Source organism: Dendropsophus ebraccatus, chromosome 2 (genome assembly GCF_027789765.1).
Source record: "Dendropsophus ebraccatus isolate aDenEbr1 chromosome 2, aDenEbr1.pat, whole genome shotgun sequence".
Lineage (NCBI taxonomy): Eukaryota > Metazoa > Chordata > Amphibia > Anura > Hylidae > Dendropsophus > Dendropsophus ebraccatus.
Window position 1 is genome coordinate 95,072,684 of NC_091455.1, and position 21,692 is coordinate 95,094,375.

General features: G+C 43.8%; 1 protein-coding gene across 1 annotated transcript; it reads right to left on the reverse strand.

Moving 5' to 3' along the window:
• Positions 1–830: 830 nt before the first annotated feature.
• On the reverse strand, positions 831–18,418 carry SMIM13 (small integral membrane protein 13). Its single transcript, XM_069958015.1, has 3 exons — positions 18,323–18,418; positions 10,794–10,883; positions 831–6,128 (listed from the first exon to the last, which is right to left on the reverse strand). The coding sequence occupies exons 2-3, from the start codon at positions 10,867–10,869 to the stop codon at positions 5,935–5,937; spliced, it is 270 nt and encodes an 89-aa protein (XP_069814116.1). The 5' UTR covers positions 10,870–10,883; positions 18,323–18,418; the 3' UTR covers positions 831–5,934.
• Between the last annotated feature and the right edge of the window lie 3,274 nt (positions 18,419–21,692).

A 21,692-nucleotide genomic window follows, 5' to 3' on the forward strand; every position in this document is an offset into this window, starting at 1 on the left:
TGCCAATGGTTGATACTGGCCTCAAATAGGACAGCATAAACCTAGTGACAAATTCCCTTGAAGGAGGAACATACTTCAAGAATGTAGATTTAATAACTATTGTGTTCTATGTTAAAGCGGCACTATCAGTAGGTTCTTCCCAGAGAACCAGCTGATATGCCACTGTAGATGCATCCCCAGTAGTATATTGCGATTAGTTACACCCCTGTCGTTCCTCGCATGGTTTCTAAAAACGCAAAATGCTCTTATGTAAATTACTTGCATATAAGCATTTAGGGTGTTGCTCTGGGCCAGAGAACATCACCATGCCCCACCCAGACCGCCCCCTGCCTTCCACTATGCATATTCATAACTGCATAGTGGGCTCTATGGGCCCGGGAGAATATCGCATGCGCGGGGAGCAGCCCGTCTCCGATGGGCCTGATTCCCTGCGCAGCCGTCTTGTACAGAGCCCACTATGCAGTTATGAATATGCATAGTAGAAGGGAAGTAGCAATGCTAGTAATTTGCATAAGAGCATTTAACGTTTTTATAAATAATGCGGGGGAGGCCCAGGGTGTAACTAATTGCAATATACTAATGAGGGATGCAGCTACAGTGGTATATCAGCAGGTTCTCTGGGAAGAACCTGCTGATAGTGCTGCTGCTTTAAACTAATTTAACAAAGTGTGAATACCAGGTCGGTATCAAGGTGCTGTCATACTAAGAAAATATAAACCGCCATAATTAATGCTTTTGGCTATGATATATTCACTTGTTCTACCAAACAGATGTATAAAATGTGAGCAAATAAAAAGTAAGAGACAGAAAGAATAAAAAAAAAAGAAAAATAAAGTGCAGTTTACCTTTAATTAATGCAACATCAACATCAACATAAGTAAATCTGATCACTAACATTTCAGTAAAACACACAAGGCTTCAATTAGTAGATTCCCTATGAAAACCATTCTACATCACACCTTTAAAAATGGTTTATAACACTGAAGAGGCACATACTAAGGCAAGACGTTCCTCAGCAAGCCTTAGTAAAATGCCCTAAGAGAGAACAAAAAGAACCATATGGTGTAAAACAAACATACAATGATGCAGCAGGGAAAAGACAGTGCATAATTCTGCTGCCTGTCGCAATTACACAGGACATTATTTGCTATGGAGGATCTGTTTCTTTAGGCTAAGGGGGCATTTAAATGTTCCATGATTCCGGTCCGTAGCATTTTCTGTACATGCACTGTAATCACGGAACGTGTGAATGGCCCCTAAGTGTTTTCAAACTAAAAAAGCAAAAGTACTAAAGTTCAAGCAAAATGCATTCATCACATTGTCCGCCTGTATGTTCAGTCACAAGTTAATTTCCTCCACCCTAGCGGTACATACATTATGAGGCTGGATTCAAATCTGTGTCGGAAGCCCAGCTTGAGCCGACCAGTCTGCTGCACTTAGGACACAATCGGACCCAATTCACTTTAATGGGGTCCTGGGTCCATCAGTGTCTAATCACTTGACATGATTCAAACAGGTAGAAAAAGATATATACACACACTAAATGTTGCATTTTTTTTTTCTTTCTGCTCATCTAAACAGATTCTGTGATGGAGGCCCCGAGCTTCCGACACAGATGTGAAACTAGTCTAAAGTGCATTTGGTGAGGCACAAAGAAAAAAAATGGTTAAAGACATACATTTATACAAGGTTATTATAATGACACTATTTTGACCTCATTATTTCTAAGGCAAAGTTGCTGTGTCCTAAACAAGAGTTTGGATTATCGCAAGTTAAAATCAATGCATTCACATGTAAGATTCCCTTATACAAAACCTACTCTGAAAATGTACTTGAAGGAAAAAATACTTTGAGGGGGAAGGGGGGATGCACATGACAATACATTTAAAAAAAAATCCAACAAAGACACATTCACACAGAGTCTGGGTGCCACTGGTCTACAGGCTTAAATAATAATGCTGCAGCCAGAAGGGAGTTTGGAAGTAGAGATGAGCGTGACTGGAGCATGCTTGAGTGTGATCACTCGACATCTGAATACCGGAAGCTGACTAAATTGGATGCAGCCATAGAGGGTTACAGCCATAGGCTGTATCCATGTTTTCCATGACTCCGTAAGGCTGCATCTACTGTAATCAGCTACCGGTATTTAAATGCAGCATGATTGCACACTAGCATGATCAAAGTCGAGCTCATCTCTAGTTAGAAGAAAATACAGGGATATTAGCTTTGGACAATTTTGTTAGAAGTATCGTTTCCCGAACACATTCATGTAAATTTGCAGGCTGCAATATCACAAATGCAAAATGCAGGAGTGGCAATCACGGCTGTGTACAAGGGGCCAAAGACAACCAGCAATCATAAGGAGAACCTAGCAACAAGTGTAACATTCCCCCACTGCACCATCAGTGATAATATAAAGCATTTCATAGTCTATATAAAGTCCACAATGGCCCACTTGTGCACTGCAAGGTAAAGGACCCCTTTTGCCACCACTCTTAGATCTGCCTAAAAGATGAGAAATCTGAATGAAGACCCACACCCTATTAACTGAAAATTCCCCAGTAGTGTATTTAAAAATTAATTTTCTAACCAAAAGAAAAAAAAATTTTTTTATATTATATATATATATATATATATATATATAACCGAAAGAGTCTACCAATCCTAACCATTATATATTATGCCCTTCCTATATTTTCAAGTTGCAACAATGAATTGTTCTTCTAGATTTTCCTGAAGTCATTTATTTTAAATCGCCCTCTTTGCCCCTCTTTCCTGAGCTTACATTAGAAATAGGTATTACAGAGGGGCACACACTTTATTGTCTCAGAGTTGGAGGTAGTAAAAAAGGCCGACTGAACAAAACTAAATGCAATTTCCACTGTGTGCCTTATTTCTTACATTCTTTTTTAGTTTAATTGTCCCTTTACATTTTATAAAAACTGTTAAACATCCTATCCAAGACCCATTACTGTTCTACTGACTTCTTAACTGGGAATTCTTATTTTGAACATTTATAGTATAGCTACAAGATTATCCACCTCTGGGAGCTGGTTGTGGTAGCTGGAGATGACGAGAACAGCAAGCCATTTCTGTAATCCTTCAAGAAACAAATGGGAGTTGTAAAAAGGGCACTGCAATGCAAACTAAGGGAGAATACCCTTTTTTAACTTTTTGATTTATACCTAATAAATGCTTAATAAGATACACCTCTGTGTGCCTTCATACAGGCATACAGCAATATAATATGGGTCCATAGCACCATGTTACACAATATAGTAGTACAGCATGAAGTATGACATAAGCATTAAAGCTACATTTTCTTAAATTCTGCAAACAATGACCATTGTTAAAGGATGCAGAAACCTAGGTAAATTTACCATTTTATAAGAAGGTAAATGCTAAAAATCTAACCTAATTTTAGCCTCTGATGTTGAGCATATGCTGGTGTCCATGGGAAAACATAAAAGTTAAGAATATTATTACATTTAATTTAAAACAAAATATACATTCCCCACAAAAAAAAACACGATAAAACAACATGCTTCACCCATACTGCAGTACATCTAGGATCAATAATACATTAACGCTTTAATGTATCTGTGGCTGACCTGGGCCATTAGATTATAAGCATGTCAGCAGTATTAGTTAACTCTTTAAATACTTGTTAGTACAGATACTAGCTTTGATGTGGTCCATAAAATCTGCCACCGTACAAAAATATTACACCCATAAACATCTTAGAACTTCATATCTCATACTCTTCTTCACTATTTTATGGAAACTATTTCTTTAAAATAATTTGCTCTGCAAACACATATACCATGTTTCAAGTGTTGTCCAAAAACTCTTGCTCTACGTTAGGCCACTTTCCCATGAGCGCATTTAGCGTCTGTAATAAGGACTGAATGTTACAGGGGTTGTCCACTTTGTATTGTTTTTCTTCTATCATAGAACAGGAAATCATACAGTTTTCTAAATATTCTGCTCACATTCCTTCTGTTACTAGTGCACTAACCCCTTTCCTGTAAACAAAAATGGTACAACCCATCATATGTTCAGTCAACACTCACCACACATCGAAGATGAAGAACAGCCTAAGTACTAAGGAGCAGAATGTATACAGTATTACTACAGTCTGCAGAATCGTGTTTGTCAGTGTTTGTGGATGCAGCTCCTACATTCTTCTCACTGCGTCCCAGCATGATTAGATTTTTTTTTTTTTAGTTGACTTTAACAATGTGACTGAGAGAGAGAAAGTAGAGATTTATACATAAATGTATTCACAGTGAAGTAGCTTGACTATGGATGTCGTGTAACAGTTTGTCAACTAAATGCCAAAGGTCACATGTTGAGTGTGTGTATGGGGGGGGCATGTCACATGACTGACAACATGTTAAGTCCAGTCAGTCAGTCTATGGGTGCATTACACAAGACTAGTCTATGGATAATACCATTCTACTGCACTGGAGAGGGTTTACTTTGCTGGTATAAGAAAGGTATGTAACAAATTTTAATACATGTTTATTAGAAAAGTATATAATTCCCTATCCTATAAATAAGAGAAACTTATTTCCACTTATCTTATGATGAGGTTTTTTTTTCAAAGTGTCATTTAGTTTCTTGTCTAGAAGGCAGCCCATCATTTACTCCACAAATCTGATCCAAAAGCAATACTAATGGTATTTCATCTGTATTACACCAGCATTTTGAATCTGTATTACGAATGTATTCTCATACGCTCATCATGTGAACCGCGCTTTACAGATGCAGAAACCATTGATGCGTCGGATGAAGCTTACAGTACTCCAGCTATAAAACACAAAGAACAGCAGAAAGAAAACCATGTATATAAAAAGCTACAGTTACTAAAAGTATGGCAGAGGGGTAAATGACCTAATACCTGTCTATTATGCTACAATGTATCAATGTAAAGATTTACAAAGTATACAGTGCTACTATCAATGAGTGACACCCATTTGATAGGATTCATATTGCCAATATGCATATCCAAATAGGAGATATGACCGTTTACAATTCTGTGTAGTAAAAGTAACAAATTTTCAATGTAAACATATAACATGAAACATTTACACTTTCATTGTCACTGGTGGATGATAATTTCACAGTAAGACAAGAATAATAGTGCATCAGTACCGCTGACAAGCCACCATTTGTCTCAATGGCTATATTTATGCCCATTATGATGCAACATCCAGTGTGAAATTAGACAAAAGTCCAGAATCAAGAAAGAACAAGCTACTTTCTCCAAACCGATCAGTGGTGACAAATGGCACGCTGTATCATACGGGATAATGGTGGGTTTGTTTCATATTAGAAAGGTTAGTAACTTTTTGCAGTCATAACTTTGATAATCCCCATTAACATTGTTCTTACTGGGCTTTGCTCTACAAAAAAAAAAGACAGATGATATCAGAACAAGGCAGGAATTGCAGCAAGGGGAACCGTAAACCTGCATGGTGGAGGCTACTGTCACATTAAGTTGTACATGACATCATGGCGACATAACAAACTGACCAATGATTTCATTACAAGGCATGTTAGGCTGGTGTTTTGTTACCCAGAGGGTACAAGCGGAGGTGCAAACCAACCGCTCTAATATACTATAGAATCCAGCATTTGTAGGCGCAAAGCAGAATACGCTTGAGCAGCCAAGTTTATACAATGAAGCTAATCGGAGAATTGCTGCAGCTTTACATTGTAGGTTTCCTGGTTTCCTTGCATGGCTAAAAGGTCATGCGATGAATGATTTCTACCCATTGACAAAGCTTCATACATATTTATAATGAAGTAGTTTGATGATCATGGTGATATATGCACTGCTTTATTCCCAAAGTCAAAGTGCTGCCTCCTTCAGTGCTTATGCTAGTGTCAGAGATTCCTAGCAGCTAAGTCCACGGATAATGGGAATCTTTAAGTTGCTTCATCCGCTGGGACCCTCCTCTGTCGTGCAGTCTTTGGTCTGGTTCTTTGTGGAGTGGCTGGAGATTCTGATTCTGCAACAGATTCTGAGGACTCACTATCTCCTTGTAGTGATCCACTGTCACACACAAGTTCTCTGAGGAATTTAAACTTAGACAAGAAGAGATGCCACACAACGTACCAACCTAAAAGCAACAGAAAAAGGTAATGTCACTAAGGAAAGAGAAAGATTACTGTTTTATTCAGTCTGCATTGTACCTGACACTTTTAAAAGAACTTTGGACATGTCCTAGAGACACATGAAAAGTTTTGATTGGTCAGGATAAGTTAAGACCGTGGCTGAATTCTTAGCATGTACTTCTCCTAGCTCATTACTGTGATCAGTCATAGTGTGAACAACCAGACCAGTCAAATGTTGTTGTTTTTTTAAAGTGACAGTACCCATTTTAACTGTTCCCCCAGTTTGGACGTACTCCTAATGTAATAGAATTAGAATATCACCATTTATTTGCATAGGCAGAGCATCCAGATGAAAACACAGTTGGGGATTCAAATTTAAAGGTGATGGACACACATCCTAGAGCATCCTAGAGGCCCTTCCTCATTGACTTCCTGCATTGCTGCCAAAATAAAACTTGTTTTTCGACAAAACACCAGAAACGGGAGAAAGGCGGAGCCCCAGACCAGACATGGCCACATGAAGTATACAATACGGTACCAGTGGTTTGGGGGTGGTACTGTCCAGTACAAACTCAGGTTTTAAGGGAGAGGTCTCATCTTCCACACATCTCTTCCATATGTCCATATGGAGGTCTTTAAAGGGGGGGGGGGGGGTTCTCTATTAGTACTCCCCTTCTATTGGCTAGAGCAGAGCGACTAAACAGAAATCAACTTTCACCCTTTCCAGTGGACCTGGCCTGTACATATATTACACGATCAGCCATGAATCCAAATTGCCAGCATGTAATAGTGACCTTTATATAGCACCAACATGTCTTCTAATGCTTTATAACTGTGGACATGACACAAGAAAAATGCCAAGTATACACATAAAAACGCTATAGGACCAAAGGAGAGAGATCCCTATACATGAAAGCTTAGAATCTAGATATACAGCATGCCACAACTTTCTCCGGTGATGCCAGTTAGGGACAAACAAGTGCATGTGGGTGGCATAGCTTTTAACTAGCTTGTTAACAACCACAGGATTTTGCAAATTAAAAATTGTATTACATGCAAAATTGTGTGGCCATTAACAACCTAGCTAAAAGCCACATCCTGCTGCTCTGTGTGGCTCAGACATCAGCTGATAGGGGTTATTATCAGACAGCTTTAGTTTAAAGAGTAAGCTATGGACACTTGACCTAATCTTTTTTTTTTACCATTTTTATTTTAAATTTCTAAGAAATTTTATTTTAAAGAAAAACCTAGGAAATAATTCAAGACAAGAAGCAAGAGCGTAGGGAGAGAGGCACAGAGAGTTCCATAAAAATATCTTCCATGAAAAGAGGTCGGAGTCACCTACAGGGGTTCAGAGGTATCATACTCATATTTTTTTGTTATCCGGTTGATATCGCAGACCGTTCCATGGTACGCACTTCCGTGCGTGAAACTCTATTTCAAAGAGGGGAAAATCCTCTGTGTCCATTTTATGTGTCAACTCCCTAGCTACGGTAAGCATATGCAGTCTTTTTACCCAGCGGAGAGGGAACCAAATTTAGGAGATGGGGGAGAGGCAGCAAGGGTAAAGAACAACCAGTTCTCTCTCCTATTAGGCCTCACACTTCCACCCAGAAGGAGACATGTCCAGAATATGTGGGGGAGGGTACCCTCCACATTCTTACATCGCCAGCAAATGTCAGAGATGGACGGTTGCAGGTGGTGGAGAAGAGCTGGCATATGATACAAAATCCGTCATTTATATAGTCTCCTTATACTGTATGCAGATGGAGGCTGAGCAGGGCTGGATGAAATAAAAAGGATGTCATGGGGGAATGTTTGGCCACTAAAGGGAAACATCTAATGCAAAATGGGTAAAAGCTATTGGATCTAAAGGGGCATCTGTTGGGACCGTCTGAGGCATGACCATGGGAGAGTATTGGTGTCAACTGGGGCCAAGCATAATTTTTCTCGATTTCACATAGGCTCACATCCACCACCAGGCCGGTATGTGGTAGAGATGGGTGGCATAATAGTATTTGGTTATATCTGAAATTGATAAACCCTCAAAATATTTAGGGGTCATTTAGGGGCGTGGAGACTCTGTATCGCTTATGAGCCCACACAAAATGGAATACAGAGGCCTGAAGAGCCTTCAGTTCACTTTGAGGGATAGTAATAGGGAGTGTCTCAAAATAATATATAAGTTTAGGGAGAATTGTCATTTTGACTGCTGCTATCAGGGCTGTGGAGTCGGTAAGCCGCAGCTCCAACTCAGACTCCTGAATTTTATCAGGACCGACTCAGACTGCTGCTCCTTCATAAATGGCTGGTCATATACCAGGGGAGTTATTTATCACACGGGCTCAGCAGCTTCTCCCTAATGTCCTACATGATCCTGGGGCGACTTCTGAAACATACAAAGGAAGCTTCTCCTGGGTGTGCAGTGGATGCAGCCAGTCTCCAGCCTCCATGTCCTGAACAACTCAGAACTAGACTAGATGGAGCAAGTGATCTTTTTCTGCCGACAGTCTTCTATGTTTCTAAATAAATATTTACCATACTTAAAGTGACACTCTCACCCCCTTTTGTGCATTCTGACATCTCTACACAGGTGTAAAGGGTAAATTTAGCAGTTTTCACACCTTATTTTATTTCATACGTCATGGTGCTTATTCAAGTAAAAAGTGATCATTTATGAACTGCAGATTGTGTTAAGTGGACAGGGCCTCGCGGCATTAGCGCCACTTAGCCCCGCCAAACGCCACCATTGACCCCGCCCCCTTGGCGGCCATTGGTGGGTCGACCTAGAGGGGGTGGCGCCTAGACCTTTAGGCCAGCCTGTTCCAATGGCTGGTGAGGGGGTGGGGCTCACGTTGCCGTTGTGGGCGGGGCTAAATGGCGCTAATGCCGCGAGGCCCTGCCCACTAAACAATCTGCAGTTGATAAAAGATGACTTTTTACTTGAACAAGCACCATGACGTATGATATAAAATAAGGTATGAAAACCGCTAAATTTACCCTTTACACCTGTGTAGAGATGTCAGAATGCACAAAGGGGGTGACAGTGTCACTTTAAAGAAACACTTTTAACAATGCCAGATACCTGTAATATAGAGGTCAGCCATAGTGATATACAGGGGATCACACATAGTGATATAGAGAGGTCACACAGTGATATAGAAGGTCACTGTGAGGGCACGCAACAGCGAGAGCGCACACACACACAGCCTACTGCAGCCATAGTGCACACACACACAGCCTACTGCAGCCATAGCGCATACACACACACACAGCCTACTGCAGCCATAACGCATACACACACACACACACACACACAGCTGCAGCCATAGAACACTGAAGAAAAAAAACACACAATATTCTCCCAGAGAGAAAACACCACACTGAGGACAGAGGTTACTGCTACTTATGTCTTCTCCTCCTCCTCTATATTACACAGGATATCTTCATATTACACTGCTGTTCATCCAGCATCCAGGAAGAGACCAGCACAGATCTCCCCCCACACAATGGACTCTTCCAGCTCAGGAACAAACTGCCAAATAGTGACCGACAACTTTTCCATGACCCCCCTTATGTAATAGGGCCAGTGTCCTATTAGAATGTTGCTCATAATATATATTCATGAGCAAAACTTGTAAAATTCATATCAAAATTCAATTCTACATTTTTTTAAAGATTTTTTTTTTAAAGCTGGAGTCGGTACATTTTTTTTTCCGACTCCAGCCAAAACTAGCTCCAACTCCGACTCCACAGCCCTGGCTGCTATTACACAAAAAATAAAGGGGTAGGGTGTTCCATTTATTTAAAAGTCTCCTAATTTCTAAAATTAATTCAGGAAAGTAAAGTTAGAAGTGTCTGTAATACGGATACCTAAATACTTGAGGGACATGTCCTGCCCAACGATAATGGTAATTACTACATAGTAACTGAAGCTCTGATGACGGGATGTTAAAGGACAACTCCAGCGCTCATAAAAAAAAAACTGAACTGAAGCTCCAGTTTGTGTTTGCATTTTTGCTGTTAGATGGCTTACAGCTTGCTCAGCCAATCAGAGCTGAGCAACCAGAGTCATCTGACAAAGGGAGGCTGGCCTAACAGGGCTTAGACCAGTTTCCCTCTTAATGATGTCATTGTCACAAAATGGCTGCCACAGAAAAGCCTGGGGTCAACAGTCATTAGGTAAGAATGAGTTTACTTCACTTCCGGGTGGGGGGTTGAAAAGGAAAAAAGATAGGGAAGGGGGGCAGATAGGTGATTGAAGCATATTACAAAGTTATATAACTTTGTAATGTGTTTCAATTACTGGGAAAAACCTTTTCACCTGAGTTGTCCTTTAACAGCTAATGCCTCAGTGTTCAAGGAATTAACCTTATATCCCAAGAGCTTCCCAAACTCCTGCAGCGTGAAATGCAAATTAGGTAGAGTAATGTGGGGCTGGGTCAGCGTCAAGAGCATGTCAGGGAAAAAAAATGTTTTATAAACCTAAGTAACTATGCTTCCCACTGACACTGCACCAGTGACGCCTCCAAACACCTTTTTAAGATATGTTGGAGAAGCTTTGAGAAAAAGAAACACACAGACGAGAAAATTGTAGGATTGCTTTTCTAATGCTTTGTACATCTTATAGTTTGTAGCTCAGCACTAGGAGCATGTTACATTGTACTCACCACATAGCATAAAGAGCAGAACACAGATTAAAGTGGCCACAAAGACCAAAAACGTCAGACCAACACTCTGCCACATGTTTTCTTTAGTTCCTGAAAGACAAAATCAGAAGTTAGCACTAGAAATATATCTTGTTGTATATTAGCTTAGAATCACAATGGATAAGGATTGTCATAAAATATGACATACAGGGAAAAAACTAGAGTTTGTTGAAGTAAGGTCATTTCATATAGAACAGTGCTATATCAGTTTTATTGGCTTTTAATGCATCAGACCCTTTTAACATTTGGCTTTTCCCCTGAATTTGTTAAGGCTATTTTGTCCCTTTACTCCGGCACCTATGCCAACAGTACACTTTCCCCCTTCTTTCACCATCACCAATGGAACCTGCCAGCCTTCCCCTCTGTCCCCTTCCCTTTTTATCTTGGTCATAAAACCCTGACCCAAACCATCCGGTTAGACCAGTCATGTCAAACTCCGGCCCGCGGGCCAAATCTGGCCCATGGTGCAACTATTTTTGTTCCGACAGACAATTCAGAGTTTGAATTACATCTGGCCCACCATGGCTACAATATAATAGACTATGGGGGAGGGCTGGCTACTATATGAGACTACTGGGAAAGGCTGGCTACTATATAAGAGACTATGGCGGAGGGCTGGCTACTATATAAGAGACTATAGGGGAAGGCTGGTTACTATATGGGACACATGGGGGGCTGGCTACTATTTGGGCACTATTGGGAGGGCTGGCTAATATGTGGGGCAATTTTGGTTGGGTACTACATGGGGCAATATTGGGGGGTTGGCTATTACATGGATTGGGGTTTAATCATGGCATAGCAATTTATCATGTCATTCATCATAGTGCACATTGCCGCACACCACTTACAGTGCCAGGAATGCCGCATGCTGCTCCGACAGTGCCAGGCCCATGCCATTAGCACCTACATAATTATCATGGTTGGCCTGCGACTTTGTCCAATATTTTAATTGTGCCCCACTGTGTATTTGAGTTTGACACCCCTGGGTTAGACATTCAGATCTCAGGGCTAAAAGTAGGTTCATATAAGCATATTACCGCTGCATTTGCGGACAATCATTTACTTTTTTTTCTCTGATCCGAAGTCTTCCTTCCCTGCACTTTTAGATATTTTTCATACATTTGGCCTAGTCTGTGATTTTAACGTTTTATACTAAATCAGAAGCCTTTTTATATTTCTGTAGCACCTAGTCTAGTCGCCCAGCTTAAATCTACTTTCCCTTTTCTTTGGCCTGATCCATATCCCATCCAATCCTCACCAACTCTTCACTGCAGGTTTCCCTTCTCTTGTCACCAAGACTAAATCCCACTTTACCTCCTTCTGTCTTCCTTTCATGTCCTGGGTAGGGAGGAAGAATTAAATCCATATCCCCAAACTTTATTTTATGTCTAAAGAGCCTTCCCAGTGTTTCTTTGGTGGAATAAGAAGTCCTCCATTTCCTATAAACCGTGGATGCTAAAGATACATGGGGATTCTGCCTTTCTGATTTAGCAACATATTACAAGGCCTCTTACCTCTCCAGATGGCTCTCTTTTGTCAGGGCCCCTCCTTTCAATAGAGCCCGCACATGCACCTTGAACAGGTTCTTCCCTGTTCCTCTAATGACTTCTTGCTCTGGTCCCCTTCTCTCTTTTCCTCACTACCTATGGCACAGGTCCCCCCTGCTACATGCCACTCTCCGGGTTTTAGAGACAGTGCACCTACGAGACCCTAGCTTTTCGAGCCCTTCCCCTATACTACCCTTACATCTGCCCCTGCCCCCCTTACAAATAAGGTTTTGGATACTCCCCATCTTGTGGCAGTGGTTGGCTTGTTTCGAACTTAAGGACCTATTCAAACGGGATAACCCACCGGACATAGCCTCCCTTCTGCCCCCAGGAGGTTTCCAATCACAACATATAGGGAATGTATGTTGCATTTTTGCTACCTCTAAAATATGCCTTGAGCTACTAATTGGCTGAAGGTTCTGTTTTTTTACCCCTCCCTCCCTAAGTGCTCTATATCTAATATCTATCATCACCTGTTAACCCCTCTGTTGGTCAGTAAACCTTGTTGCTTGGTTCTCAGGTAGAAAGAATCACACTTTTTTTTTTTTTTTTGAAGAACAGACCAGGTTTATGGCCTCACACTCTCAAGGATTTTCTACACGTTTGTTTTCAAGAAGCCTCTTTTAAATTTGCTAGGTGGTATAGGATCCCGGCTTTCTTGGGCGACCGTAATATCACCCAATGCGACACTTGTTGAAGGTGTGGAAAGGCTAGAAGCTCTCTACCCCACATCTGGTGGTTTTGTGATGCCATACGTCCCTTCTGGGATCAGGTTAATTCTTGGATTGCTAAGGTACCTGGCCCACCCCCCAACATTACACCTGAATTGGTGCTCCTCTGGACCCATTCTCCTACTTACTGTCTTAAAAAACACTCTTTGCTCACCCACCTGTTAGCCGCAGCCAAGATGTTGATTCCACTCTTGATCCAACCCCTATCTCCCTCTGGATTGAGAAGGTGGAAGATATTCGCCGGCTAAAGGAAATTGTTAGCTGACAATCATGCTAAATATGTAATTTTGGGGGACCCATGGACGACTCTCCTTAAGTCTACCTCAAGCTTCACCTTTGCTCCGGTGGCTCACTTATTCCTGCCTTTTCTTCTTCTGCCCTTTACTTGCCCTTTCCCTCTCCCTTCCCTCATTTCCGCTCTCCTCCTTCCCTGTTGCTATCCATAGGGTGCTCTCCCCTTTATACTGCTTGTTGACTGACCGAACCATTAGGCTTGATTGTTTTCTCTGTCTCTCATACCGGGACAGTTTAGTTTTATTCCCATTCTGTTCTGACTTTGTTGTACAGGCTCTTACATTGGAGACCCCATTTGGGTTTTGTATTTTCTTCCTTGTACACCTTCTTACCTATGGTTGTACTCCTGTATTTCTAGGTCATTTTCAATAAGAGATTTGGCAAAAAATAAATCACAATTTTATTCCATGGGTCAGTACAATTACAACTAATTTATATAGTTTTTTGTTTGTTTTTGCTTAGTTTTTTTTAGTTTTGCTAGTTTGGCACAAAAAAAATACTTTTTATTCAAAATAAATAAATATAAAATTGTGTCGCCACGTTCCAAAACCTAGAACTTTTTTTTTTTCACTTAGCTGGGTGGGGGTTTGTTTTTGTCGGGCTTCAGATGGGTAAGACAACCACAGATCTGTTACAAGCTACAGTCATGATTGGTATGGACAGTCACTAAGGGGTTAAATTAGAGAAACTTGGGGGGGGTATAAATAAGAACTAAGGGCGAGTTTACACAGACAGATTTATCTGACATTTTTGACACCAAAGCCAGAAATAGATTTGAAAAGAAGAGAAATCTCAGTCTTTCCTTTATGACCTGTTCTCTGTTTATAGTCTGTTCCTGGCTTTGGCTTCAAAGATCTGTCAGATAAATCTCTGTGTAAACCAGTGATGGCTAACCTTGACACTCCAGCTGTTGCAAAACTACAATTCCCATCATACCTGGGCAGCCGAAGCCATATCTTTGGTTGTTCAGGCATAATGGGAATTGTAGTTTTGCAACAGCTGGAGTGTCAAGGTTAGCCATCACTGGTGTAAACGCACCCTTACAGAAAACGGTCTAGCATTCCCAGAGCAACCAGTCACAGAGCTAGTTACACGATAAGGCTGGGTTCACACTACGCATATTTCAGTCAGTATTGTGGTCCTCATATTGCAACCAAAACCAGGAGTGGATTAAAAACACAGATAGGCTCTGTTCACACAATGTTGAAATCGAGTGGATGGCCGCCATATAACAGTAAATAACTGCCATTATTTTCATATAACAGCCGTTGTTTTAAAATAACAGCAAATATTTGCCATTATATGGCGGCCATCCACTCAATTTCAACATTGTGTGAACAGAGCCTTTCTGTGTTTTCAATCCACTCCTGGTTTTGGTTGCAATATGAGGACCACAATACTGACTGAAATATACGTAGTGTGAATCCAGCCTAAAAGCTGAGCTCTACTGTGGGAAAGCCAGGCAGTTTTGCTGTTAGTTTTTATTTATTCCCTCTATTAGGTGTGTGGCTTTTATATACATCAATTACTTCCTAAGCGAAGAAAAAGGGGTTTTCCATTTTATATACATTAAGCTTTGAGGCTGAGATTTATAGAAGAGTATAAAATAGACACTTGTATAAAATGCCCATAGTATCCTATCACAGCTCAGGTTTTATACAGTACACAATTCCATGTAAATGTGCAACAAGTAAGCTTATCATGACATTCATTCCACATTTGTTAGAATACCATCGTTGGTGGAACGTTTTGGGTCACAAGAACCCTTTCTCAGCCAGGTAATCTGACTGTGTCTGAAATGAGCATCAGTCAACCACGTACTCTGCTGAAAAAGATGGCAGAGTAGAGTGCTCGGCCCTCTCTGGCCGTTCCATAGTGTCTTTATAGAGCAGCAGTATGCATGATCCACTGTTGCTTGGTTTAGCTTGGTAAGAGGGTGACAAAACCCCTGATCTTATGATCACTTGGGATCACTGGGGGTCCCAGCGGTCAGACCCACCCATGATCAAACACTACATGCATAAGGGAACACAGCCCTAGACACATATGCTACATTTCTTAGTGTTTAGGTTCTGATGATGTAAACTATGTGTGCGGGCTCTGCAGTATAATCAGTAATACCAGGCCTGGGAGAGCGCTAGTAATAGAGAAACCATGGGGCAGCTGCTGCTCAGAAATCGAAAAACCTGAATGGCTTTTATGCATTGTCCTTGCAGTTCTGAAATGCAAATTTAGGAACACCGCCTCAGTGTTCCAATGGACCAGCACAGGTCAAAGTCTATGTCACAGTGCTGTATATTAGTGAAATAGGATGTATATGAGCAGTAACCTTGTACTGCAAATCCTTGTATAAATAACGCTCAGACATCTGGAGTGTAGATAAGAGACTGAGCAGACAAGTGACGTCCCTCCTCCTCAGTACGCTGCCTGGATGGAGATACACCACATACAGCATCACCAATGCTAGGAAACAGCAGCAGTCACATAGGACTCTCATATCCAATTTGTTACTTCGGAAAGCATTGCAACATAATACAACTAGGTCAGGAAGCGACATCATCATATACTATCTCCATAGATGCCAACTTTACCCATTGACTATATCTGTTGACTAAAACCACCTGCTTTGGTTGTAGCAATGTGAGATAGATACAGTTGCCCTTAAAAGTTTACATACCCCGGCAGAATTTTTGATTTCTTGTCCTTTTTTGAGAGAATAGGAACACAAAAACTTATTTTTGCCACTCATGGTTAGTGGTTGGGTGAAGCCATTTATTGTCAAGCTACTGGGTTCTCTCTTTAAATTACAATGACAACTACAGATGAGCGAACCTTGAGCATGCTCGAGTCCATCCGAACCCGAACGTTCTGCATTTGATTAGTGGTGGCTGCTGAACTTGGATAAAGCCATAAGGCTATGTGGAAAACATGGATATAGTCATTGGCTGTACCCATGTTTTCCAGACAACCTTAGGGCTTTATCCAAGTTCAGCAGCCCCAGCTAATCAAATGCTGAACGTTCGGTTCGGATGGACTCGAACCCGAACCCGGTTCACTCATCTCTAATGACAACCAAAAACATCAAAATGACCCTGATCAAAAGTTTACAAAAAGCCTCCAGTTCCTGTAATTTCCTGGGCTGTGTTGGATGAACTCGTGTTTGAGATCTCCCCAGAGTGGCTCAGTGATGCTGAGGTCAGGAGACTGAGATGGCCACTCTAGAACCTTCACTTTGTTCTGCTGTAGCCAATGACAGGTTGACTTGGCCTTGTGTTTTGGATCGTTGTCATGTTTGAACGTCCAAGTACGTCCCATGTGCAGCCTCCGGGCTGATGAGTGCAAATTTGCCTCCAGTGTTTGCTGATAACATGCTGCATTCAGCAGGACAAGAAAGCATACATTCTACCAGGGTAGGGCTGGGCGATATGGCCTAAAATTTATATCACGATATAATTTGATGCATGCACGATATAACGATATATCACGATATATAATTTTTTTTTGTGTGTGTATACTCACCCCCCCCCCCTTGCCAGTCATCAGCCTTCCCCTGTGCCAGTGATCAGCCCTCCCCTATGCCTTCAGCCCCCTTTGTGCCAGTTATCACCCCCCTTGCCACTCATCAGCCTTCCCCTGTGCCATCAGCCCACCCTGTGCGAGTGATCAGCCCTCCCCTGTGCCATCAGCCCCCCTTGCGCCAGTCATCAGCCCCCCTTGCCAGTCATCAGCCCCCCTTGCCAGTCATCAGCCTTCCCCTGTGCCATCAGCCCACCCTGTGCCAGTCATCAGCCCTCCCTTGTGCCAGTTATCACCCACCTTGCCAGTCATCAGCCCCCCCGTTGCCAGTCATCAGCCCCCCCCCCCCCCCAGTGCCAGTCATCTCCCCTCTCAGTTTTCCAGCCATTTCATGTGCCAGCCATCATGTCCCCCCAGCCAGGGCCATCATCAGCCCCATGACAAGCCATCTGCCGCCCCCGACCCCTCTGCTACTTACCTTTCCTGCAGGGCTGGCTGATGGAGTCCGCGAGGCCGCGTCTTCTTCCCAGCATGCACTGGGAGACCTGACGTCACACGCATCAGCGCGCTAGCGCGCTGACGACGCGTGAACGGAAGGCCCTGTAGCGCGGTACCACGGAGCGGTAAGTGAGAAGCTTATTCACTACCGCTCCGTGGTATATCACGATATGACGATATGCCAAAAATCTATATCGTCAACCGAATTGATGACGATATTTTGGCATATCGTTTATATCGCCCAGCCCTATACCAGGGTATGTAAACCTCTGGTGACAAGTGTAGATCCTCTATGTACCCTATATTCCTGGGCAGCTGCAGTCACTGGCCTAGAATCTGGCAGAGCAGCCACCAGGCCGGATACAATGTAATTGCTTGTCCCACTTCTTACCTTTGTGCTGAATGTTTATCTGTTGCCTAGCAACCCAAACTCTACCTGAATACCTCAGAGAAAGCTGCCGCCATTTCTGCCCTAGTTCCCCATCTCCCTCAGTGCTGACAGCGACCTATTGGCGGATACAGATGAGCATGCTGGAGGTAGCACAGCCCGGCTTTGCTGTCACAATGAGTTAGTTTACATAAGATTTATTATTAGCAAGTGTGTGTGACCCAACAAGGGCCCAGACTGCACAGCTCCTCAGCTCTGCTACATCATTGCCAGTGATAGAAGGGAGGATGCCACAGAGCCGGGTGCTGCCCCCTGGCGGCAGTGCTATGTCCTCACGTCTATCCATGGGGAGAAGGACCTGCCCCGTCCTCCACATTACCGGGCATCAGCATATGTCCTCGGATCCGGGGGGCGCACATACACTCGAGCCCTGGGAGCACCGGCCACACGTGACCACCGGGGCTCTCATCCACAGTCCCGCACCCCCTGCCCCGTGTTAAACGCGTGCGTTTTTACCTGAGCTCCGCTTGCCCCGGGAAACCGCAGACAATGCAATGGAAGCTGCTCCCAGGGCCGCTCATGACACAGTCACCTCCTAGCCCCGCCCCCGAACGCACGTAGCAGCCAAAGAATCACTGCCGGCCTATCACAGAGAGGCATTCTTCCGGCAGCAGTGACGCAACACAGCCACGCCCACCGCCTGTCCCTAGAAGCTAGAGTATGTACTGCGGCAGCTGCACTGGGAGGCGCCTGGGTTGTGTAACCACAGCGGATGGCCTCTAGATGGCGCTTTGGTGTTCACACAATTAATTGCAGCGACTGCAGCTTTGATACAGTTCACTATACTTTGTGGACACTGTATTGTGGATGTGTTTATTAGGCTGACTTTACACTTACTTCTAGCATTATGTGTCATCCTTGGTCATGTGATTCAGGGACTGAACATTGTGTAAAAAAAAGCTGCAAAAACTGTACACATCCGACATGTACACGTTTAATTTACTGGACTGCAGCGTTACTAAGTACAGCAGAAGAATTAAAGGGGTTTTCTGTCAGTAACACAAAAGTAGCTTTCTTATATTAGGGGGGATCACTGTTTTAAGTAACCAATTTGCACAATAGGAAGTTCAGCAGTTCAGATCCCACGTTCTCTCTGCTGCCCCCTGCTGTTCCTGAGCAGCAACAAGAGAACAAAGGCTCCAGCAATGGGAGTGCAGTGTGGTGGATGCACAGCAGGGATTGTCCAGACAAATAGGGAAGCTTTTTTCTAAGAACAGCCCCTCTCCTGTCCTCAGGTTGGGTGCAGGTTTTGCTGCTCAGTTCTATAGAAGTGGATGGAATTTAATTGTAATGCCACAACCCAACCTGGGGACAGGGGTGGAGCTGTTTTTCCAAGAATGTAGCTCAGTTTTTGCCTGGCATGGCAAATGGAAAGTGAACAATGATACATATAGTACTGTATGCATTGATGTTCACTGTTGCTGCCCCAGAAGCAGGTAGGCTGGGATGGACTTCCTACTTTTGCGTTTAGCAGGGACTCACCTTCACTCCTGAGCGCCTGCTATGGCCACCCTTCCTGACTTCAATGGGACCTCACAGCATAGCTCCCAACTGTCCCGGATCCCGCGGGACAGTCCTGTTTTCGGGGTGCTGTCACGCGGTCCCGGAACGGCACCCAGTGTCCCGCATTATATGTGGCCCCACCGAAAAAAACAATAAACCAGTAACTCACCTGTCCGCCGGTCCCAGCAGCTCCTCTCCCGGCAGAGCGCGCACTCCCGTCATCCTCCGGGGTGGGCAGCGGGGTATACAGACACTGACTGTGCCGGAAGTGACCTGCAGCCTCTGTCTTGAATTAGTTCCGGCACAGTCAGTGTCTGTATACCCCGCTGCCCGCCCTGGAGGATGACGGGAGTGCGCGCTCTGCCGGGAGAGGAGCTGCTGGGACCGGCGGACAGGTGAGTTACTGGTTTATTGTTTTTCTGGTCGGGCCACACAAATGGGGGGATTGGGTACTATGTGGGGCGCTATATGGGGGATTGGCTACTATATGGGCACTATATGGGGGATTGGATAATATGTGGGGCACTATATGGGGGCATTGGATAATATGTGGGGCACTATATGGGGGCATTGGATAATATGTGGGGCACTATATGGGGGATTGGCTACTATGTGGGGCACTATATGGGGGCATTGGCTACTATGTGGGGCATATATGGGGGCATTGGCTACTATGTGGGGCATATATGGGGGCATTGGCTACTATGTGGGGCAGTATATGGGGGGATTGGCTACTATATGGGGCACTATATGGGGATTGGCTACTATGTGGGGCACTGTAAGGGGGGATTGGCTACTATGTGGGGCACTATATGGGGATTGGCTACTATGTGGGGCACTATATGGGGGGATTGGCTACTATGTAGGGCACTATGTGGGGGCATAGGCTACTATGTGGGGGCATAGGCTACTATGTGGGGGCATAGGCTACTATGTTGGGCACTATATGGGGGCATTGGATACTATGTGGGGCACTATGTGGGGGATTGGCTACTATGTGGGGCACTATAATGGGGGATTGGATACTATATAGGGCATTTTGGGGGGGATTGGATACTGTATAGGGCACTATTCAGTCAGCAGCATGTGGTGACTCTAGGGGAGTGGCTATGGAGGGTTGCTATGGGGGTGTGGCTATGGAGGGTTGCTATGGGGGTATGGCTATGGAGGGACGCTATGGGGGTGTGGCTATGGGGACCATGGCGCACATGTCCCTCTTTGCTCTTTGCAAAAGTTGGGAGGTATGCATCACAGTGTGACACCAGGTACCAGTAGTATAGCTATAGGGGTCACAGGAGGTGCAGCTGCAGTAGGACCCATAAATCAGGGGGCCCAGACAGGACCACCATATATCAGGCAGCATAAGGACTGTGCTCTAGCTCAGTGCTTCCCAACCTTTTCCACCTCGGGGCACCCCTTGGAAAAAAAAAATTACCTCGGGGCACCCCTACTAAATAATGTTCTACAAAATAAGAAAACCGTCATACAGTGACTCACAGGTGACATCTTCTTTGATCTGAGGCATCACTTTCCCTTTTCCTCTCCATCCAGTCCAGTCCTCCATGATGATTCCTTCCAGATATGTTTCATCTTTTCAGAACCTGCGAGAAAAACAATTTAGGCTCCGCACATTTCTAGCAACTTCCTTCCCTTTCTCCCTCCTGTCGGCTCCCAAAGTAACTGCGCTGTTTGGTGTTATGTGCAGTAAAGTGAGTAGGAATGTGGGATGCCCCCTGTATGTAGGATCCCCCGCTGTGCCCCCATGAACTAATAATGCCCCCAGAGGTTCCCCCATGAACTAATAATGCCCCCAGAGGTTCCCCCATGAACTAATAATGCCCCCAAAGGTGCCCCCCATGAACTAATAATGCCCCCAGAGGTGCCCCCCTATGAACTAATAATGCCCCCAGAGGTGCCCCCATATACTAATAATGCCCCCAGAGGTGCCCCCATATATTAATAATGCCCCCAGAGGTGCCCCCCATGAACTAATAATGCCCCCAGAGGTGCCCCCATGAGCAATAATGCCCCCAGAGGTGCCCCCATGAACTAATAATGCCCCCAGATGTGCCCCCATATACTAATAATGCCCTCAGAGGTGCCCCCATGAGCTAATAATGCCCCTAGAGGTGCCCCTATGAACATAATGCCCCCAGAGGTTCCCCCATGAACTAACAATGCCCCCAGAGGTGCCCCCATATTCTAATAATGCCCCCAGAGGTGCCCCCTTATACTAATAATGCCCCCAGAGGTGCCCCCATGAGCTAATAATGCCCCCTGCTCTGCCCCTAAAACAAACAAACATCCTACTCCCCTAATCTGC